Source organism: Lactuca serriola, chromosome 2 (assembly GCF_051521515.1).
Source record: "Lactuca serriola cultivar US96UC23 chromosome 2, Lser_US96UC23_V15, whole genome shotgun sequence".
Classification (NCBI taxonomy): Eukaryota; Viridiplantae; Streptophyta; class Magnoliopsida; order Asterales; family Asteraceae; genus Lactuca; species Lactuca serriola.
In genome coordinates this window covers 205923957-205943882 of record NC_136409.1, presented here as the reverse complement: position 1 = coordinate 205943882, position 19926 = coordinate 205923957, and the positions used below count along the sequence as shown (strand labels likewise).

Genomic DNA, 19926 nt, shown 5'->3' with positions numbered 1-19926 from the left:
AGTTGGATATTGAGAATCAATGTCTACATTAGAAATTTTATGCAAAAGGATGTTCGAAGGAGTGTACTTTGAGTGAGAGACATCACATCTAAGGAATTGTCTTGTAACAATCTTCAATAGAGGACTTTGTAGTATCATTGGCAATAGTCATTGTGACTTTTGTGCTATGACATTCTGAAAGGATCATTGCATAAAATGTTAGAATCTAGCATATTCCACATGTGGCAAGAATTTGATATTCTTTCACTTGTGAAAAGGATTGGGAGTTGTGAAATGAGTATGATTGGAAATGTGTTCATTTGATCTATTTCACAAAGTAAGAACCATAGGTAAACATTGTGTGCATGCTAAGAGCATGGGACAAGTGTAATAATTCAGGTAAGAAGTTGATTACCCGAAACAACAAATAATGAGTAATCGATATGGTGATAAATAAAAGGTGTTTTATTTATACTCAAAGGTTTGAGGCCATATGGGATTAGTATTATCCTTGTGTTTCACTTCGCATGTTTTGACTTCCTGAATAATTTAATTGGTTTAGAACAGTCAAATTATTCGAACGGGCCACAGTCGTTCATATGTTGGAAGTAGGTATGAATGAAGACTATCATGAATTGGTGTGTGGATTGTCTAAAGAGTATTAGACATATGCAAATGTTTGCTGCAACGTTCAGGAGTGCTTATGAATATGATTTGAGCATTGGATTAAACCCACGCTCACTTGGATCACTCCATGAATTATATCACGAGTGATTGGTGAGACGATAACATCTTATATTCTTGAAACCAAGATGTGTGAGTTGTATCTTGCAAATCGGTTGTACATTGATAATATGTAAACGCACCAGTAACTTGGTGTCATAAAACATATTGTTGTGTGTGATTCGGTGAGTGAGTGCAAGCAAGCATTGGATCAAAGTTTATCCGTTCCTTTTATCCAAAGTAGGATAAAAGCGATATCTGTGGGCCCCTCGATGATTTAGTGATGACAAACGTAAATGCTCGGCCGGGCTAGGGCTAATTTGATTTCTTCAATTATTCAGTCGTCATAAATCAGAAGTCGAGAAATAGTACAGAGAGAATGATTTGAAATCATGTCTCATACGATATCTAGAATGGAGGAATATATGATCCCTTATCTAAAGGACACGCGTATCTGATAGGATCAGAGTTGACAGCGGCTTTAGAAAGCTACGATTGCAGATCAGGATCTGAAGTCATACGCATAATAGTTATTAGACTTATCCAAGTGGGAGACTGTTGGATTAGTGTCTAAGTCCATAACTATTTTGGTATGTACTTGACCCGATGGTGCATGGTCCTTTTGGGTTGCCTTCACCAAAGCAACTTGATAGGATGAATTATGGAGAGAAAGGATTAAATATGATTTATTAATATATTATGAGAATAATATATTAAAGGAGAAATCATATTGTTTAGTTAATATTAGTCAAGAATTAATAAGAATTAAGTTTGTGACTAAAAGAGATTACTTAAACTTAAGGGACTAGAATTGTAATTATAAGATAATTGCATTTGGGCCATGGATTGCCTTGTATTATAAGGTTGGACGAATTATATGGGGAAACCCATTAGAAATCCTCCAAGGCCTTTAAGGAAAGGAGTCCATGGGTTGCTTAGGGCTTAAGCATCCAAATTAGGGTTTCCTTGTTAGATAACCCTAATAGCCTCACTATATATAGAACCCTTATGCCCCAAAAACGTGGACAAGCTTCCTTCTAGGGTTTCCACAAGTTTTGGGCAGCCTCCTTCTCTTCTCTTATTCATCCTCTTGCTCTTGGTGTTTGTGAACCATTAGAGGAGTGACATTTATGACTCTAAGCTTTCTAAAGTCATTACAAGGAGGAATTGTGATTGTTATTGCTACATAACAATCACGGTAATATCTTAAACCCATTCTTATGTTAATATGATTACTTGTATGCTAGAATTAGGGTTTATATTCTTGGATAACTTGCATGTACAATAGAGAAACCTAGATCCAAGCATTAAGGTTTGTATGAGCACATAGGATGTTCTTATGTATAAAACCCATCAAAGAGTTATGCTGACAACAAGCTAAGACCGATGTGTAACGCCCGTAGATCCGGGCTAGTCAATTTAGAGATAATAGGGGTCGAAAATGACTTTTCGAAAAATGATTATTTAGAATAAATAATCTTAACCAAGGGTTCCGTACATATAAAGAACGCCGAAATCCGTGTTATAACGAAGAAGTTATGGCCCGTCGAAGTTTTACGACAAAACCGGCACGGCACCGGGAGACGTAAATAGTGAATTTACAATGGAGGACTTTTTAGCCTTAGTGATCTAAACCAAAGTTGTAGTATATGTTAAACCGAGAACATACAAAAAAAGAAGGCCCAAATCTGACTTCGTATGAGGAAGTTATGATTTTTCTAAGATTTGGCATAGCAATGCACGACCCGAAACTCGAATTTTAGTTCGAGCGGTTTTTGGCTTATGCAACCTTAATGAGAGTTTAAGATCTCATTAATAGGAACTCAATGGTAAAAAGACAGACGAAAACGGAGTCTGTGTGAAGGAGTTACGAATTCTTTGCGGTCATTTAACAGTCTAATCTCCTCCTACTGTTAAATTTAAAATCGGTTGAGAATTCGCCAATGGAGTCAAAAGGAAAGTTGTAGATCTTGTTTTTACCTACATGTGGGTATAAAGAACGTCAAAAACGGAGTTCGTATGTGAAAGTTATGAATTTTTAAAGATTGGCTTTTTACCTGCGTCCGACACCACTTGTCAGCAACAGACTTCGCCTTGGAGCCTACGCAAAACTCATGACGTGAAAACCCTTTTTCACGATGTCAATTGGCCCAGACAGCCTATAAATAGAGGCATAAATCACCCCCAAAACTCACACCTTTCATACTCTTTCTCTCCCATTACCCCCAAACCATCTTCCCCTTTCCCTAGCACCTCCTAGGTGCTAGAGGCGAGTCCCGGAGCGCCAGACAGCTCCAAGAAGAAGAGCCTTTCGGCTCAGGAACGCTGCTCCAACAGAGCCCAATTTTCTTTAAAACCCGCTGTAAGTGAGCTACGCCTACACTATTTTTAATATAGCTTTCAAATAATTATAGTAATGTTATTAGGTCCTTAAAATAATTATTTGTGCTATTATTATGAGTTATATAGAGTGTCGTTTAATGCTTATATAATAATAATAATAATAGCTAGACTATTAATTATTCGCGGTTAACGTTAGACTAAACCCTAGTGGTAATGATACTAGGTTTTGTCGGAGGAAATTGTTTTGATATAACGAAGTGCTGTCCGAGTGCCAAGTCACCACCTTATCGGGTGAGTGCGTAGTCCCTTTCATCTTACATATGGATATGAAGCATTTTAATATAAATTACATGCTATGTGTGCATATTGTCTGAATACTTGTTGTCTATGTTGGGTGAAATATTTTTATACATGTTTTAAATAATTTAAACTGTATATGTATTTTATATCTACAAAATGTGTTGGGTAAAACATGGGTAGATGAAATAGGTGTGATAACAGGATGAAAGACATCAATGTTGATAGTGATCCAGTCATCTAGTGGAGTGTAGATGACGACCACAGACGATACTAGACAGTCCAGTGGAACGCTAGCAGGCTCGTAATCTTTAGGTATCTTTGAACTGAGTGTGTTCACTAGGTATTTTGAACTGAGTGTGTTCACTAGGTATTTTTGAACTGAGTGTGTTCACTAGGTATCTTGAACTGAGTGTGTTCACTAGGTATTTTGAACTGAGTGTGTTCACTAGGTATTTTGAACTAAGTGTGTTCACTAGTTACTTTTGAACTAAGTGTTTACTAGATGTTTTGGACTACGTGTTCACTAGTTATAATCTATAAGTCTTGGTAACGATGGACTTCGTGCCGATTCCTTAGGATGATCCTTAGGAATAAATAAACGAGGAATAGCTGATTCTTAGGGTAGACCCTTAAGAGTAAAGAAGATAATGGGGATGGGTAATTGGGTTGATTGTTTGATTGTTTAAACATAATAATTATATTATTGTGGGTTGAAAACCCTATGTACTCACCAGGTTTCCCAACCTGACCCACTCAGTTTATTTATATCACAAGTGTTGATATGAAGTCACATTACACTGAGAGATTAAAGAGATATAGATCACTAGTGTAAATAAATGTAAGTTCCGTTTATGCTTATGTTTCAGTATTGACGATGACATCCCAAATGTTTTAAAATGCATAAAATATGTTTCTTCGAAAATGTTTTGATATCGTATTTATCGTGTTTTTTTGGGAACAAATTCCGCAACATTTTTATGAAAAAAAAGTACTATGATTTTACAAAGCATAAACAAAAATCGGTGTTTTCTTGCCGTGAAAAATGGGGATGTCACACGATGACTTTTGAAGTTGGAGATTCGGTTTTGCTTAAAGTATCGTCGTGGATGGGACTTATAAGGTTTGGCAAAAGGGGAAAGTTAAGTCCAAGGTTTATTGGACCATTTAAAGTTCTTCAGAGGGTTCGGAACCAAGCTTACAAGCTCAAATTACCTGATGAACTGAATGGAATTCATAACACTTTCCATGTGTGTTATTTGAGGAAATTCACGAGAGAAGTTCCCGACATGATTCCACTTTCGGAGTTGAGAATTGATGAGAACAAGAGGTTAATTGAAGAACCAAAGGCAATCGTTGACCGAAAGACTAAGAAGTTGCGATGCAAGATGGTCGTGTTAATGCTTGTCCGTTGGAAACATACGAATGGGCCAAATCTCACCTGGGAGATGGAGAGTAACATGATGAGTCACTATCCGCATTTGTTTGTTGATGTGTAATTCCGGGGACGGAATCATCCTAAGGTGGAGAGAATTGTAACGTCTGTGTTTCCAGGATAGGCATTAGTGATGATGTAATAGTCTATGTTAGCCTTTGTAACTCATTTTGAAATAATAAGAATGTATTATTTGAGTATTATGTGTTTTATGCTTAATTGTGTTGATAAATTGAATTAAGAATAAAAATAAGCGATAAAATAAAATACTAGATAAGCCCGGTATCTATGAAGGATGTGGTAGTGGTCATGACAAGGTTTCTAAATATATAAAGAATGCCGAAATCCGAGTTATAACGAAGAAGTTATGACCTGTTGAAGTTTCGCAACAGAACCAACGCGACACTACGTGATGTAAATAGTGAATTTACGATAGACTGATATTTAGCCTTAGTGATCTAAACGGAAGTCGTAGAATAAGTTAAAACGAGAGCGTGCATCAGAAGAATGTCTAAATCTGACTTCGTATGAGGAAGTAATGATTTTTCGAAGTTTCGACTTAGTAGTATGCAACCCAAATCTCGAAATAGAGATCGAGTGATATTTGGCCGAAACAATCTAAACAAGAATCGAAGATCTCGTCGAGAGTAGTCCAACAGTGAAAAGACAGACGAAAACGGACGTCAGATGAAGAAGTTATGAATTTCTAACGGAGTTTTCCTATCCCGGCCTACAAAAAATAACATAATAAAAACAAAATCAAAATTAGCCGATGGAGTCTAAACGAAAGTTGTAGAGCTTAGTCTCACCTACGCGTGGATATAAAGAACGTCGAAAACAGATCTTGTATGAGGAAGATATGATTTTCTGAAGTTTTTAAATAATTAAAATATATAAATTTTATTATATATTCGGATAATATCCGAATCCGTTACTCACCCGATCTGATCCACCCAGTACGCCCAGCGTACCAGGAGTGCGCCCAGCGTACATGTCGACGAGGTGTTACGCCCCGCATAACCTTTGAGTACGCCCAACGTAATCCGGTGCTCAACACCCTATAAATAGATGTCGTGGGCTGCCGAGTTTTAGTGCTCAAACTCTTCTCTCTCACTCGTTATTGTCTCGTTTTGCGTGCAACTTATACCCTGAAGCCCCAATATCATTCCCGAGACCCAAAGAAAGTCCCGAAGCCCCGAGGATCCCGAGAAGTAAAGTTTCTGAGCCGAAACTCTGCCCGCGAGAAGCCCGATTTTTGTGAAGATCTCCCGGTTTCACCAAAAAATACTACTCTTAGAGACGTAGTGTTGTCCACTCATCTTCTGATCAAGTGAGTGTATATTCCTTTTCTTCTAACACATAGATATAAAGTATCTACTTTAGAATACGCGTTACGTGTGTATAAATATACATGTATATATATATATATATATATATATATATATATATATATATATATATATATATATATATATATATATATATGTTATCTGTTTATTTGGAATGAGTATCTTATCAATTTTTAAATTGCATATGAATGCATATGTATGTTGTTATCTACAAAATATTGGGTAAAACTTGGGTATATAGTTGATGTGTGATAAACTAATGAGAGACCTCGATGTGATTTTTATATAGTCATTCAGCAGAATATGGGTGACGAAAAAGGACCCTTTCTAGACTGTCCTGTGGAATGTTGGCAGGCTCATAACCTGTAGGTGTTGGTGAACTTGGGTATTCATTTGTTGTATTCTATCCCCCTCATGGTTACCTTAGGACATTTATTGCTGAGGAAACCCCTTTGTAGTATTGTCCGTCCCGATGAAAATTGTAACATCCTGAAACATCAAGAGTAGAGTTGAAGGGCTAAAAGAGTAAGTTGTGAAAGAGTGACTCGGCGAGTCCATGGATGGACTCGGCGAGTACAGTCGCGACTGGGTCGCGTGCTAAGTAGCCGACTCGGCGAGTCAGTGAGGAGGACTCGGCGAGTAGGCGCTAATTGGAGAAAACCCTAATTCTCGGGGTTGAGCCCTATATAAAGAACATTATGTTTTCCTCCCAGCCTCTTTATCACCCCTAAAGCCCCAGAAAACCCTAAATCGCGGTGAAGCACCATTGTTGAGTGGATTGGAGCTTGGAGAAGTAATTGTTGAAGGAATTTTGGGAGATTGAAGGCTTGGAGCTTGGTGAAGCACCACTCGTTCTTGGGCTGTTGTTATGTTGTTTCTTCATTTTGGGGTTTGTGGGAACTTGTCTATGGATGAAATGGGAAGTCTAGAGGTTAGATCTGAGGTTGCTACCTCAGATCTGGAAGGGAGAAGAATCAGAGAGCATGAAAGTCCCTGTGTTGGAGTGTTTAGTGAAGCTTTCATGTCCCAAACCATAGCCCAATGTGCAAATGGCCTAGATCTCTTTGGATTCACGTAAAGTTTGCCACTTTATGTGATGGATGAGTGGTAGGAGGCTAGATCTATGTTTTGGAGCAATTGCATGGCCTGGAATGCTTCTGAATGGATTCAGACCGGTGGTACTCGGCGAGTCACATGGGTGTACTCGACGAGTTGGATGAAGATGGCCTGGAACTCGGCGAGTTGTATGAACAACTCGGCGAGTAGGTTGATGATAGTCTTGGACTCGGCGAGTCTGTTCTTGGACTCGGCGAGTCTTGTCGAAGAGTCCCGATATTCCCTGGTTGAGTCGAGAATCGGTAAGTCAAGGGATGACTCGGTGAGTTGTGTGCGAGTGGACTCAGAGTTGTTGGACTCAGCGAGTCTCGGAGTGACTCGGCGAGTTAGGTCGCGGATTGAGTGAAGTTCTGATTATAGAAACTCGGCGAGTCATAGAGTTGACTCGGCGAGTAGGGTCAGTCAGGGGTTGACTTTGACTGAGGACTTTGATTTTGACCAAGGGTTGACCGTTGACTTTTAGGGTTTGGTCAGCGATGTGGCCTTTGGGCCAAGAGAGGGGTAAATTAGTCTTTTACCCTTAAGAGGGTGCATTAAGAGGATTGATTCTAGTCTCGAGAGTTATAGTCATGAGAGTTTTGCCTTACGTGTTAGGCGGTGGCGAGTTCGAGATCCAAGTATGGAGATATCTGCTTTTTGCTTGCCAGGTGAGTCTTCTCACTATACTTTACCTTGAGTAGGTAACCAGAGTTATGTGACAGAGTATTTGTATGCTATGTATGTTATGTGTTGTACTGCATTATTTCTATGTGATTTATGCTGTGCATGTTTGCAGAGTTGGAACCGAAGGGTTCCTAGAGTTAGAACCGGAAGGTTCACAGAGTTAGAACCTGAGGGTTCATAGAGTTTGGGTGCACGGACCCATAGAGTTATAGCCTCGAGTGGCTTATATGTGTTATGTGTGCGGTATTTTGGGGAACTCACTAAGCTTCGTGCTTACAGTGTTTTGTGTTATGTTGTTTTCAGGTTTCTTTCAGTATCACGGGACGGCACCGGCTTGATTGTACACACCGGAGAAAGAGTCATATTTTGGAGGATCCTGGTTTTTTTTTTCTATGCAAGTGAAAATGGAGCTATGTTTTGTAATTCGATTATGAATGAGGTTTTAAACAAGTGTTCTAAGAATAAAATGATTATTTTAAATGAAAATTTTGTCTTGAAATTTACGGTGTTACAAGTTGGTATCAAAGCCTTGGTTTGAGGGATTCGGATGCGCCTTCGGGTAATTCTGGACTGAAACTGAGGAAGTAAGAAAAGTTTTCAAAGAAAGAATTTTCTAAAGCGAATAAGAGTTCAAAGAGAAAACGAGAAAGAGTAGTGTGTACAATCAGCCAGAGCCCGAACGGTGATTTTCCAAAATACCCTTACTTTTGTGTTATGAGATATTTATGATGCACTTTATGAGATATTATTGCATGCTAGAGACAGGCTAGGTATTCCATATATTAGGACTAGAGTGGCCTGATTTGTGATGGCTTAGCCTAGGAATTTATGTGATATGAGATGTGCTTTTGAGTATGTGATGAGAGAGAATATTTGATTGGAATCCTTTAAGGGATTTGAGTAGAGGAGTAATCTAGGGGAGATACCTAGATGAGTACTGTGGTACTTGGAGAAGGAATAGTTAGAGCCCGCGAGGGGAAGAGTTGCAGAGTTCGGTGGTACTTCCGAGGAGGAGCAGAGCAAGCGGAGTTATCACCCAGAGGGAGTCATATATATTCTTCGATGCTCGAATGCTGCTTGCTTCGTGCTTTGTGGAACTCTCGATGATGGGAGTCAGCTACCAAGCGAATATGACGATATTCAGGAGGTAGATGGCTGGCATCATTAGGAGCTCTTCAGCAGCTGATGGCAGAGAAGTGTGGGAATCTGGGAAGAGCCTAGGGAGTAACCTTAGCCAGATGAGTGCACTGGCAGGGTAGAGAATTTCGTTGGGGAGCGAGCGCGACGGAATTAGTGAACTAGAAGGTCGAGCAGCTACTTAGGAGCTCCGGGATAATCCGTGTGGAAGGTATGGGTAGATGTGGCAGGTAGTATGGGCCCGTACTACTGGAAGCAGAGGACCCATACTTGATACAGGGAGTATTCTGAAGATTCTAATGAGCGTATTGAGGAGTGATGTTATGGTTCGAGTACCATACATCGGAGCAGATTGAGGAGTGATGTTATGGTTCGAGTACCATACATCGGAGCAGATTGAGGAGTGATGTTATGGTTCGAGTACCATACATTGGAGCGGATTGAGGAGTGATGTTATGGTTGAGTACCATACATCAGAGCAGATTGAGGAGTGATGTTATGGTTCGAGTATCATACATCGGAGCAGATGGAGGAGTCATGCTATGGTTCGGGTACCATACACCGGAGCATATTGAGAAGAGATGTCATGGGATGAGTACCATGGTTCGTAGTGAATGATGCTTGTGGTTCTCTGGTTATCCGGTCACGATTGATGAGGTAGAGATTGGAAGCTATAGGTTTTAGGCCTGTAGGCCATGATTGAGTTTGGAGAGGCGTCCCTCGAGAGGGAAGTCGAGAGCCTATCCGAGTATTTTGGTAAGGAGTTAGAGAGAGAGGAGAATTTCGGTCTGAGTTGAGCAATCAGTTGATAGAGGAGAGGTCACCTTCTATGTGAGTGGTGCTATTTATGTTCGTGTGCGAAACATGAGAGGCCTGATGTTTTAGTTTTGGGTTTGGGGGTAAACCCTGCAGGTCGTTATTGGTGATGATTTCTCCCAGAGTATCAGGTAGCATGTGTGCCGCGAGGCAGTGATTTATCATGAGCAGATAGTCAGTTGGGACTGAGATAGTCAAGGACCACGCTATACCTATTTGAGTATAGTAGGATGTATTGTAGTTGTATCAGTGGGGAGTTCAGTCGAGTTTAGCAGTGCAAAGAGTTTTCTATCTATGTTAGGTGTTGAATATGGGAGTGGGTCCCTGTTCTTGGGATGATCCTGGTGTTGGAGCGATGTTTGATGAGTTGAGGTGAGGGGTACGATGATTTTGTGGTTCGGTCTATGAGCTAGGGATGTTATTGAGCAGTTGAGTTGTTTGGTGCTAGATTGGTACGAGATTTGGAACGGCTAGAGACAGTCGTGGCGAGAAGTTCTTGAAGAGTTCATCTGAGGATCAGAGTTATGAGATCGAATAATTTCCTTAAAGGGGAGTATCGGGTGTTGCGTAGCACTTTCCAGGGGTAGGTGCGTTATTGCTGGTGGAAATAGTTCGTGAGGTTGTTGATGTGTCAGATAGTGAAGGTTCGAACCCTAAGTGGGGGAGAATCGGGTGGTTTATTGAGAGAACCAAAGATTTGTGCAAGAGCGGTTAAGGGTTGGATGCAGAACCTGCGGCTTGAATTCATGAGATCAGGGTCATTGGTGATTAAGGAAAGGTGCAGGGCGAGATAATGCATGTGATATATGCCTAAGAGAAGGATGGGTGTCTCCACGGCGGGTGGTCAATGATCAGGAATCTGATGGTGGTCAGAGTCGTCTCGAGTGGAAGGCTCGTAATGATGGTATGGGCAGTTGAGAACTTCTGGGTTGAGATATGGGTAGCCGATTATCGAGTAGCCAATTCCCGGGCTAGGATGTGTATTCTTGCTTGAATTTTGGAGCAGTAGTGGAAAGGGTTTCGGAGGATCATCAGTGTGTTCTGAAAGGTTAGCGCCTTCCCTGTATTCCAATTGAGTGTTTGGATGCACTGAACTTCTTAAGCTTTGTTTCAAGTATTCTGTATCTAGATTGAGTTGAGTTTGTGTTTTTAGATTTTGATTTGGATTTCACTTGTGTATAATTATCAGGTTGGTAAAGCTGGTGGGGCAAAATGGAAGTCAATGTCCGACTCTGTAAGTAGCACTTACATTACATTACTATGTTTGATTTTTGAGGCAAAATCATAATGCTCATCAACTTCTTAAGAATTTATAAAAAAATGATGTAGTATTTAGTTATTTACCTCTGTTTTTTGGATGATGTGAATGTAGGAAAAGGCACCTTTTCAAGCCAAAGCTGACAAAAGAAAGAAGGAATATGAGAAGAACTTGGACACCTACAACAAAAAACTTGTAAAATCTTTGTTTAAACTTAGAATTCATATGCTTATCATTTTAATATTGTTGTTTTGATTCATTGACTTTGAGTTTGCTGCCATGTAAATAGGCTGGAGGTGGTAACGATGATGATGATGAGGATTCTGACAAATCTAAGTCTGAAGTCAATGATGAAGCAGATGAGGATGAAAGTGATGATGTATGTTTTTTTATAAAACATAATAATATTGATACTTATTTTTTTCAGTATATGATTAATCTTTTTTAACAAATGAAACTAAATGTGGTTTTAATTTGTGTTTTGTAGGAGAAAGATGATGACTGAATCAAGAAAGTGGAAGTTGATTCGGTGTTGATGGTTTGATAAGTTACCTGCTTTGTAGTTTCATGTTACTGATTAGAATAGATTTGGCTTTTATGGTGCACAGGAAAAAGGAAATGTAACTTTGGTTTGATAAGATGTTCTAGTTTTTCCAAATTAAATTTTGTAATATCATTTTTTTAGTTTTATTTTATTTATTTTTATTTATTTATTTATTATTTAGGAGTTGTTTGATCATCAGAGTCAAAATTATTTTCAATTTTGTAGAATTGTTACTTGTGACTTTTGTTCTTTTCTGTGTTCATGTTTATGTTTACGGAACTGTTAGCTAGGCTAGACACATATCAAGATCCTACCATTTATACATAAGAGTCTTTTATTTTAATTCTATTTTTCCTTTTTAGTTTTTCTTGCTCGACTTGTGTTGTCTATTTTATGATGATTCCAGACCTCTGATCCGAATTATAGGCGATCGATTCCCATGGCAAGTGAAAAGTGCTATTTTGTCAACTTTGACCATCATAATAGCAAAAGGTGGGATGGCACTTAAACCTTTTCTCCTACAGCCACAAACCACCTTTGTCAAATTCTTGCAGGACAACCCAAGGTAAGACTTGTTTTATACTACTGTCTTTTGTTGATTATTCGACTTACAAGGGCATTCTCGTCAATTTGCAGGAGTGTTCGTTCAAGTGCTGCTCTTGCACTTGGTAAGCTTAGTGCACTAAGCACAAGAGTTGATCCCCTAGTTAGGGGTCTTCTATCTAACATATTTGCATCAGATGGTGGGGTTCGTGAGGCAATATTGGTCGCCCTAAAAGGTGTTGTCAAGCATGCCGGAAAGAGTGTTAGTGGTCCCGTTAAGACACGTATTTTTGATCTCTCAAACGAGTTGATCTAGAACGATGATGACCAAATACAAAGCTCTTCAGCAAGAATTCTAGGCATCATATTAGAGGTTCAGTTCAGTACATTCACTTGCATTTATAGCATCTGTTCCACCTCTGGGATTTACCACCTATGTAATTTCACAACAGCACCTGTCAACATTTGGTTGTGAGTGCAGGTGAAAAAGAAACGAGTTGGTCGGGATGGAAAAATAGATGGGCTGGTCCCTCCCCAAAGTAACCACATATGGTAACTCATGTCGTGTCACTGGACCATCTGGTTGTGTATAAAAGCTCAATTGCACAGCTTCCTGCCACAATAATAAGATATAAAGATGCTGTGAACAAGGGGATCTTGCTCCAACCAGTGCTATTATACCTTTCTCGGTACAACTGGAATCTAAAAGTGTTGATGCTTTTTATTTTTATTTTCAAATCATAAGTATATATTTATTTGCTGATTTTTCAAACATAATGTATCATGAAAAACAGGGCATTAAACTTTATTTCCTCCTTAACAACCAAGTTGCCTGATGTGAAAGCTTCTATGGACATATTCATCAGCAGAATATTGATAGATTATCAGTCACTTTCCGATCCCAAAGCATACAAGAATAATCACCCACAACTTATTCAAATATGCACAAGTACCTTCAGGTAAGAATATTTATGTGTGTTTGGCCTTATATGTTGGATTTGGGGAACAGAGAGTCTTCCAAATATGAAGAAAGCTCCTACTTAAGGATACTTTTGGACAACAGAGATGCTTGGTTAGGTCCTTGGATTCCTGGAAGGTATACACTTGTTACATATCAACTTTAGGGGGCGTTTGGTTTGTAGGATTTATCAAGAATTCGAATTCAATTGGTTGTATATAAGTACGGATTTGAATTCAATTGTATATAAGTAAGGATTTGGATGATTATGTGTTAGTTTTATAGGAATGTATAATCCATGTTAGCAATGTACATTACATTTTATGCAATGGATTGTATTTTTTGTATATGATATTTTATTTTTGTTATGAGACATTAAATGCAAATGTAATTTAAAAATTAATAAATATATAAATATTTTTTTAGAACATTTAAAATTATGATACGCAAAAATGTGTCTCATCTTCATTTATGACATGGCCTTTCTTGACTGGGGCTTCCTTGATACGCATTGCGTGTCATAAACACGCGCGTCGTAAGGTTACGACAGGCGAATGCGTGTCATCTTCTTTTATGACAGAGCCTTCCTTGATACGCATTGCGTGTCATAACCGCGCGTCGTAAATGTGCGTCATAAATGCACGTCGTAAATGCGCGTCGTCTCTCGTTATGACAGGGCCTTCCTTGACGCGCATTTGCGCGTCGTCTGAGCGTTTTACGACACGCAATGAGCGTCGTAAAAGGCCTTTTTTCTAGTAGTGGTGGGTATAATAGTTTTAGTTTTATTCAATAATTTTAAAGCTTCTAGTGTCAATTTTACCGGTTGTGAAACCGGATTTTTGAATAAAAACCCAACAATATATATATATATATATATATATATATATATATATATATATATATATATATATATTCATAAACAAGGATCATATATTGAAAACCTTTACAAAAGAATATTTTCAATAAATGATAAAACATGTGAACTCACCAACATCATGTTGACCGTTTTGAAAGGTACATGTGTTCCTAGGAATCCGTAGAATGAAGATTATCCCAAGGGAGTACAAGACGGAAAGAAGTAGATCTCTTATGATACGTAAAATTATACAATATAATTATCGTTTCAATAAATATTATGTTGGCTTTATTTCTTATGGTTTTGATATATAACAAATGTTGCACAACTCGGTGTTTTCGTCGGCGATCAAGGCTGTGACATAATTCTTTAAGAGAAAGATAATCCCTTGGTGTCTATTCCCTCTTCAAGCTCCATAAGTGATCAAGTCTCAAGCTTTATTGATATTTATTGCTAGATCTAGTATTTTAGATGTTTTAGTTCCTTTTGTGGTGATTCAATGGATTTTGGACAACTCTAGTGTAACACCGTGAATTTCAAAATAATTTTTCGCATAAGATAAAAACATTTTCATTTAAATTTTCATAAAACATCACGTTTAAAACTCCAATCCATATCATACAAAATCCCAAGATCACATATTATAAAAATCCCATGCGTGTGTACAGATCAAGTCGGCGCCTTCCCACGGTCATCACTAGTACCTGAAACAAACAACACTAACACTGTAAGCACAAAGCTTAGTGAGTTCCTCAAAATACCACACATAACACATATTAGCCACTCGAGGCCATAACTCTGTGGGTCCGTAGACCCTGCTCTATGAACCCACTGGTTCTAACTCTGGGAACCTTCCGGTTCCAACTCTATAAACATGCACATCATAAATCACATAGAAATAATGCAGTACAACACATAACAGACATATAGCATACAAATACTCTATCACATAACTCTGATTTCCTACTCAAGGTAAAGTATAGTGAGAAGACTCACCTCGTATATCTCGACAACTCACGAATCCAGGAAATCACTCGTGCTCGATCCTCCGAGCTATAATCCTCCTATAACATCATATATCTCTAATTAACACTTTTACCACTAAGGTTGACTACCCCTATCAAGTCAACACTGGTCAACTCTGGTCAACAGTCAACGGTCAACTTTGACCAGACTCGGCGAGTGCACTATGGCGACTCGGCGAGTCTATACGTGTTCACTGACTCTCTAGGATCCCCTCCTAACACGTCGAGTACACCCCCAACTCGACGAGTCCCACCTGGCATGAATCGCGGGGCCACCACGACTCAACTCGCCGAGTCTCAAGAACAACTCGGCGAGTTCCAGCTCGACTCAGTCCACCTGTCAACCCTCTCTAACTCTCCCTGACTCACTGAGTCAACCCTTAACTCGGCAAGACCACTCACTGAGTGGTTAAGGACAATCTTCATGCTACTCGCCGAGTCTGTTCTTCGGACTCGGCGAGTCCATGCCATGCATCAACTCAATCTCGCTTTTGAGGTCAAATCCGCTCTATCAACTCATAGATATGGCCCTCCTAAGCTCATTCATCACGTAAAGTCACAGTCTTCGCTACCATGCAACACCTACAAGGCTCTTTTTGGAGAAATGACCTCTAAGATGGCAACCCTAGCCTCCAAACCCAAAAGGAGGACATAAAGCATGGCATTTGGGACTCTCTGGACCTGCTAAGGTCCAGATCTAGGTACCATATCCCCATGGGACCTCTCACACTCCAAATACAAGGAAAACAAGGCATGAAGAAACCCTAGATTTGACTATATCAACAAAAATACGAGAATAAGCTATGAATGATACCTCAATAAGCTTCCTCTGACGAAATAGAAGTAGATCCAAGCTCCCCAACTCTCCTAGCTTGATTTTCCCCTTCCTTTATTGCAAATACACACAAAATTGGTGAATAATAGCCTCTTATCTCACTCACAAGAACTCTCAACTGTTTAGGTGCTCTCAAGGACAAGGTAGCCGCAATGAAGGGCCATAAGGCCCTTTAAATAGGGCTTAGGACTGGGAAATTAGGGTTTCATTAAACAGCGTGGACTCGCCGAGTCCAGGCGCGAACCCGCGTCCAGAACCGTGATCCTACTCGGCGAGTCTGAGCTCCAACTCGCCGAGTCTCCTCACAAAATACCAAAAATATATGAATAAAAGATACCTGGAAATCCGGGCAGTTACAATTCTCCCCCACTAGAACTAGACTTCGCCCTCGAAGTCTCGCTCTGCAAATAGCTTCGGATGCTACTCACGCATCTCACGCTCCGACTCCCAGGTCATCTCTGACCCCTTCCGATGCTGCCACTGAACCAACACCAGGGGTACTTCCTTGTTCCTCAGAACCTTGACTTTCCGATCTCTGATGGCCACTGGTCTCTCATCATAATTCAGGCTCGCATCCACCTGAATATCCTCTAATGGAACCACCACCGACTCGTCGGCTATACACTTCCTCAGCTGCGACACATGAAAAGTGTCGTGAATCTGCCCCAACTCTGCTGGTAAATCCAAACGATAGGCTACCCGGCCTACCCTCGCGATCACACGGAAAGGACCAATATATAGGGGCCCCAACTTGCCCCTCTTTCTGAATCGAATCACTCCTTTCCAAGGAGAGACCTTCAGGAGTACAAGGTCGCCAACCTGGAACTCAAGCTCGGACCGGCGCCTGTCTGCGTAACTCTTCTGTCGGCTCTGAGTGGTCAACAACCTCTGTCTGACCTGCTGGATCTGCTCTGACGTCTGAAGCACGATCTCTGTACTGCCCATCACCCGCTGTCCAACCTCTCCCCAACAAATGGGGGTCCGACACCTCCTCCCATACAACAGCTCAAAGGGTGGCATACCAATGCTCGAATGATGGCTGTTGTTGTAGGAAAACTCTGCCAAGGGCAAATATGCATCCCAGCTACCCCCGAAATCCAACACACATGCCCGGAGCATGTCCTCGAGCGTCTGAATCGTCCGCTCACTCTGACCGTCTGTCTGGGGATGATATGCGGTACTAAAATGCAGTCTAGTACCCAAATCCTCATGAAACTTCTTCTAGAATCTGGAAGTGAAGCGCACATCACGGTCTGAAACAATCGAGATCGGCACCCCATGCCGAGATACCACTTCCCTCACGTACACCTCCGCCAATTTCTCTGCTGAAGAACTCTCGCTGATAGCAAGGAAGTGAGCGCTCTTCGTCAATCTGTCCACAATCACCCAAATTGCATCAACTCCTCTGGCAGTCCTTGGCAGTTTCATGATGAAATCCATAGTAATCTGTTCCCATTTCCATTCGGGAACCTCCAATGGCTACAATTTACCATGCGGCCTCTGGTGCTCGGCCTTAACCCTACGGCAGGTCAAGCACTTCTCAACAAACCACACGACATCCCTCTTCATACAGGGCCAGCAATACTCCTTTCTCAAATCCAAATACATCTTAGTGGCCCCCGGATGGATCGAAAATTTCGACCGATGCGCCTCCTCCATCAAAATGGTACGCGTTCCTCCCACAAACGGTACCCATATACGCCCCTGAAATGTCATAAGCCCCCGACCATCGGTAACGAACTCTGAAACCAGACCAACAACCCGTTCCCTCTTTTGCATCTCAGGTTGCACAGCCTCGGCCTGTGCCTCACGAATGGCGTCCAATACTGGAGCTATCACGGTCAATCTCAAACATACATCCCGCAGCGGGGTGCTCTCCGCCCTGTGGCTCAATGCATCGGCTACCACGTTAGCCTTGCCTGGGTGATACAGGATCTCACAATCATAATCCTTGACCACATCCAACCACCTTCTCTGACGCATATTCAGGTTGGGCTGATCCATCAAATACTTCAAACTCTTATGGTCTGTGTATATCGTACACTGAACCCCATACAAGTAGTGACGCCAAATCTTGAGGGCGAACACCACTGCCCCCAACTCTAGATCATGGGTGGGATATCTCATCTCATGAGGCTTCAACTGCCTCGATGCATATGCTATCACATGCCCTCTCTACATCAGCACCGCTCCCAACCCCAAAATCGATGCATCACAGTATACCACAAAGTCCTCCATCCCTTCTGGGAGAGCTAACACCGGGGCTTCGCACAACCTTTGACGAAGTGTCTCAAAGGAGGCCTGCTGCTCGGGGCCCCATAAAAAAGCAACACCCTTCCGGGTCAATCTGGTGAGTGGCACTGCGATCTTAGAGAAATCCTTGATAAACCTCCGATAATACCCTGCCAACCCTAGGAAACTCCTAATCTCGGAGGGTGATCTCGGCACCTCCCAACTCATCACCACCTCAACCTTGGCCGGATCGACCAATATCCCTTCCTGGTTAACGAGATGTCCTAAGAACTGGACCTCTCGCAACCAGAAATCACACTTGGAGAATTTGGCATAAAGCCTCTCCGATCTCAGAACTCCGAGAACCTCTCTCAAGTGCTCCTCATGCTGCTCTCTAAATCTCGAATATACCAGAATGTCGTCGATAAATACAATCACCGACCGATCCAGCATCGGCCTACACACTCGGTTCATGAGATCCATGAACACTGCCGGGGCATTGGTGAGCCCGAAAGGCATCACCACAAACTCATAATGCCCATAATGTGTCCTGAACGCTATCTTCTGGACGTCCTCATCTCGCACCGTCACCTGATGATATCCAGACCTCAAGTCGATCTTGGAGAACGAAGATGCTCCCTGCAACTGATCAAACAAATCGTCGATCCTCGGCAACGGGTAACGGTTCTTGACCGTCAGCTTGTTCAACTCCCGGTAATCAATGCACATCCGGTGTGAACCATCCTTCTTCTTGACAAACAGGATCGGCGCTCCCCACGGCGAGCTGCTCAGCCGAATAAACCCCTTTCCCAGCAGCTCCTGAAGCTGCAAGGATAACTCTTGCATCTCTGGAGGTGCAAGACAATAGGGCACCTTAGCGATAGGTGCGGCTCCCGGAACCAAATCGATACTGAACTCCACTTGCCTCACAGGAGGCACACCCAGCAACTCCTCAGGAAATACATCCGGGAACTCACGCACCACCGAAACCTCCTCAACTGAACTCGGCCTCTCGGAATCCACCCGCGTATCCATCACATACGCCACAAAACCCTTATAGCCCTGCTGTAGACACTGCCTCGCTCTAGCGGCCGAACAAAACGCTGATCCTGAACGTGTACCCTCGCCGTACACCGAAAGAACTCCCCCACTAAGGTCTCGTATGGTCACTAGCTGTCGGTCGCAGTCGATAACCGCACCGAATCGGCTCAACCAGTCCATGCCCACAATGACACAGACATCACCCATCGCAATAGGAACTAGATCAATCGGGAACTCAACACCAAAAATCTCGACTACGCACCCTCGGAGAACCTCCGTGGCATATATCACCCTCTCATCAGCTATGGACACTCTCAGAGGCCGACTCAACGCCTCACGACTAACACTGATATGCTGACTAAAGGCCAAAGATACAAAAGACCGACTCGCACCCGAGTCAAATAACACCAATTCAGGTACAAAATTCACAAGAAAAGTATCTACGCACAACATAATATAAGCATAATATCTCAACATCAAAATAAATATACGAAAGAATACATACCAGCCACGACATCGGGTGCTGCACGGACCTCTTCCGTGGTCAGCTGAAAAGCTCTCCCTCGTGCCCTCGGCGCCTCGGCCTTCACTGGCTGACTCTCTGTAGCTCGGATGGCGGCAGGAGCAGATCCCTGAGGTGCTCCCTGAGATGATCCTCGCAACTGCGGACACTCTGCCTTCCGGTGTCCGGTCTGATTGCAGTGAAAACACACCGCAAACCCCTTGGGGCAGTCCTTGGCCATGTGCCCCTCCTTGCCACACTTGTAGCAAGATCC

General features: G+C 41.7%; 1 protein-coding gene across 1 annotated transcript in view; it reads left to right on the top strand.

Annotated features, from left to right (window-relative positions):
* The window catches only part of LOC145089998 (high mobility group B protein 3-like), a 52811-nt gene extending 41069 nt beyond the window's left edge, over positions 1 to 11742 (top strand). Inside the window, exons 2-5 of the mRNA XM_079028358.1 lie at positions 11012 to 11092; positions 11231 to 11311; positions 11406 to 11495; positions 11604 to 11742. Of these exons, the coding sequence (XP_078884484.1) occupies positions 11012 to 11092; positions 11231 to 11311; positions 11406 to 11495; positions 11604 to 11621 (270 nt within the window). The 3' untranslated portion in view covers positions 11622 to 11742. The remainder of the gene's footprint in view (positions 1 to 11011; positions 11093 to 11230; positions 11312 to 11405; positions 11496 to 11603) is intronic.
* Positions 11743 to 19926: the final 8184 nt, after the last annotated feature.